Source organism: Notothenia coriiceps, unplaced genomic scaffold (assembly GCF_000735185.1).
Source record: "Notothenia coriiceps isolate Sejong01 unplaced genomic scaffold, NC01 NC01_scaffold00036905, whole genome shotgun sequence".
Classification (NCBI taxonomy): Eukaryota; Metazoa; Chordata; class Actinopteri; order Perciformes; family Nototheniidae; genus Notothenia; species Notothenia coriiceps.
In genome coordinates this window covers 376-3,000 of record NW_011369606.1, presented here as the reverse complement: position 1 = coordinate 3,000, position 2,625 = coordinate 376, and the positions used below count along the sequence as shown (strand labels likewise).

The window sequence follows — 2,625 nt, the reverse complement described above, 5'->3', positions numbered from 1 at the left end:
CACTCAAGTCAAAGTAAAGACTTTGAAATGTACTTCAGTAAAAAGTACCCATAACTAGCAGCTGTTTTAAAGAGTACCTGACCTCCCTTTATATTAATAGAACAATAATGTCATTGTTAGCTAATGAATGTTTCCATGGTGACCAACGGCAACATGACAACGTTTTCATTGGTCCCTCTTCTTTAGAGAAGACCAGGAAATGATGGATACACAGATCGTGTTCAAATCAATAGGCACGCAATGACTCTAAATAATAATGATCACGCCACCAAACACACATTCAAACTAAAGGAACCAGCCTGTTTGGAAAATGAGAGAAGTAGAAAGTACAGGTATTTGAGTTCAACATGTGAGAAGTAGAAAGTACAGGTATTTGAGTTCAACATGTGAGAAGTAGAAAGTACAGGTATTTGAGTTCAACATGTAAGAAGTAGAAAGTACAGGTATTTGTGTTCAACATGTAAGAAGTAGAAAGTACAGGTATTTGTGTTCAACATGTAAGAAGTAGAAAGTACAGGTATTTGTGTTCAACATGTAAGAAGTAGAAAGTACAGGTATTTGTGTTCAACATGTAAGAAGTAGAAAGTACAGGTATTTGTGTTCAACATGTAAGAAGTAGAAAGTACAGGTATTTGTGTTCAACATGTAAGAAGTAGAAAGTACAGGTATTTGGGTTAGAAATGTAAGAAGTCAAAGTCGTCAGAAAAATAAGTAGTGGAGTAAAGTACTGATACCAGAAACATGTACTTACAGTAAGCAGTAACAAAGTATTTGTACTCCACTGCTTCCCACCTCTGTCAATAGGTCAGATCCCTGGTATGCATGTGGATAAGCTACTGGAAACCTGAGAGACATGAACATTAGATCTTACCGATTGTGATCCCATTTGGCCACTCGATGTTGTCGGTTACCAGAGCGGTTCGGTCTCCTCCGTTTAAACCTCCTTTCTCGATCTTAGCGGGACTCCCCCAGTCGGTCCAGTAAAGGAAGCTGGGAGGACACAGATATGTGGTTAAAATAAAGAGTCTTGGAAGGATTTAGGGAGCATGATCTCACCGAAACACCTGAAATGTCCTTTAAACCTCGTAACATCGCATTATATCAGAATCAGAAGAGACACAGAGAGAGAAAACTATTCTAAGAAAACTATAATAACATAAAAAAATATTTTAAAAATACCAATTTGGCTGCAGATCCTAAAACGATTTGCCAGACAATGCCAATGAAAATCAAGAAATAAATACATTATCATAGCTATTATTATTTAAACAAAATGTAAGTATGGCTATTCAAAATACTGGGTCAATTCTCTTTCTGACCCTGTACTTGTCCTCGCCTGCCCTGAAATCACGGAAAATAAAACAATAAATAAATAATAATGATAACTGAGTGCTGTTCAGAGCCAATAGAAAGTCAATGAGGATCATTTGTCGTAGTGAAATCAACAGAAATACGTTTTAATTTAACCTCATGTTGGTCGAGATGGTTTGATGACTCGGCTGTTCGAGTCCAATGTGAAGTCATGTGCTGTTTTTAACCCAAAACATAGATTTTTTTATTCCCTTAACCTTCAATTATTTCTATTGTATTTATTCTATCAGCCCAATACCTACGAAACAAACAAAATACACCAAGATAATATTCAATAAAGACGCCAACTGGACAGAATCCACAGTCATACATAGATTTAGATTAAACCGATGATCAATATAGCCATTTCAAACAAACACTTACCAGTAGTTTTTTTTGCCTTAAGCCTTAAGTGTTTTCGTGATTGTCATTTAACACATTTTCTAGATTAAGCCATTTATTTTTATTCCGAATGTAAGATAAATTATGTTACAAAAATACTTGTTTAAACCCTACCGTACCGTTTTTCTGTCTGACCACATTGGATTTAACCACTTTTCTTAGTATCGTTGGACTTACTTGCTGTGGGGGTCGACCACAATGGCACGCGGTTTGGATAAATCTCGACGGAAGAGAGTTTTTCGGCGGCTGCCATCAGCGGTAACCACGGAGATGGTGCTTCGGATGCTGTCGGTCCAGTACAGGTTCCCGTGGATCCAGTCGAACGCGATGCCTTCAGGTGCGTCCATGTCTCTGCCGACCACTACGCTGTGTTCAGCCGGGTTTTCAGCCGAGTCCATCGGAGCTCTGGATAAAAAATAAAGAGCTGATATCAAGCAGGCGTAAAGAAAACACACTAAATGCAGAGGTGGGAAGTAGTGGAGTACAAATACTTTGTTACTGTACTTAAGTACATGTTTCTGGTATCAGTACTTTACTCCACTACTTATTTTTCTCGGGACTTTTCACTTTGACTTCTTACATGTTGAACTCAAATACCTGTACTTTCTACTTCTTACATGTTGAACTCAAATACCTGTACTTTCTACTTCTTACATGTTGAACACAAATACCTGTACTTTCTACTTCTTACATGTTGAACACAAATACCTGTACTTTCTACTTCTTACATGTTGAACACAAATACCTGTACTTTCTACTTCTTACATGTTGAACTCAAATACCTGTACTTTCTACTTCTTACATGTTGAACTCAAATACCTGTACTTTCTACTTCTTACATGTTGAACACAAATACCTGAACTTTCTACTTCT

At 37.3% G+C, this 2,625-nt stretch overlaps 1 protein-coding gene across 1 annotated transcript; it reads right to left on the bottom strand.

Annotated features, from left to right (window-relative positions):
* Nucleotides 1–871: 871 nt before the first annotated feature.
* On the bottom strand, nt 872–2,157 carry LOC104964239 (low-density lipoprotein receptor 2-like; the record flags this gene model as incomplete). Its single annotated transcript, XM_010792980.1, has 2 exons — nt 872–990; nt 1,930–2,157. Coding segments are annotated over 2 exons (347 nt in total), but the record flags the coding sequence as incomplete, so codon positions are not given.
* Between the last annotated feature and the right edge of the window lie 468 nt (nt 2,158–2,625).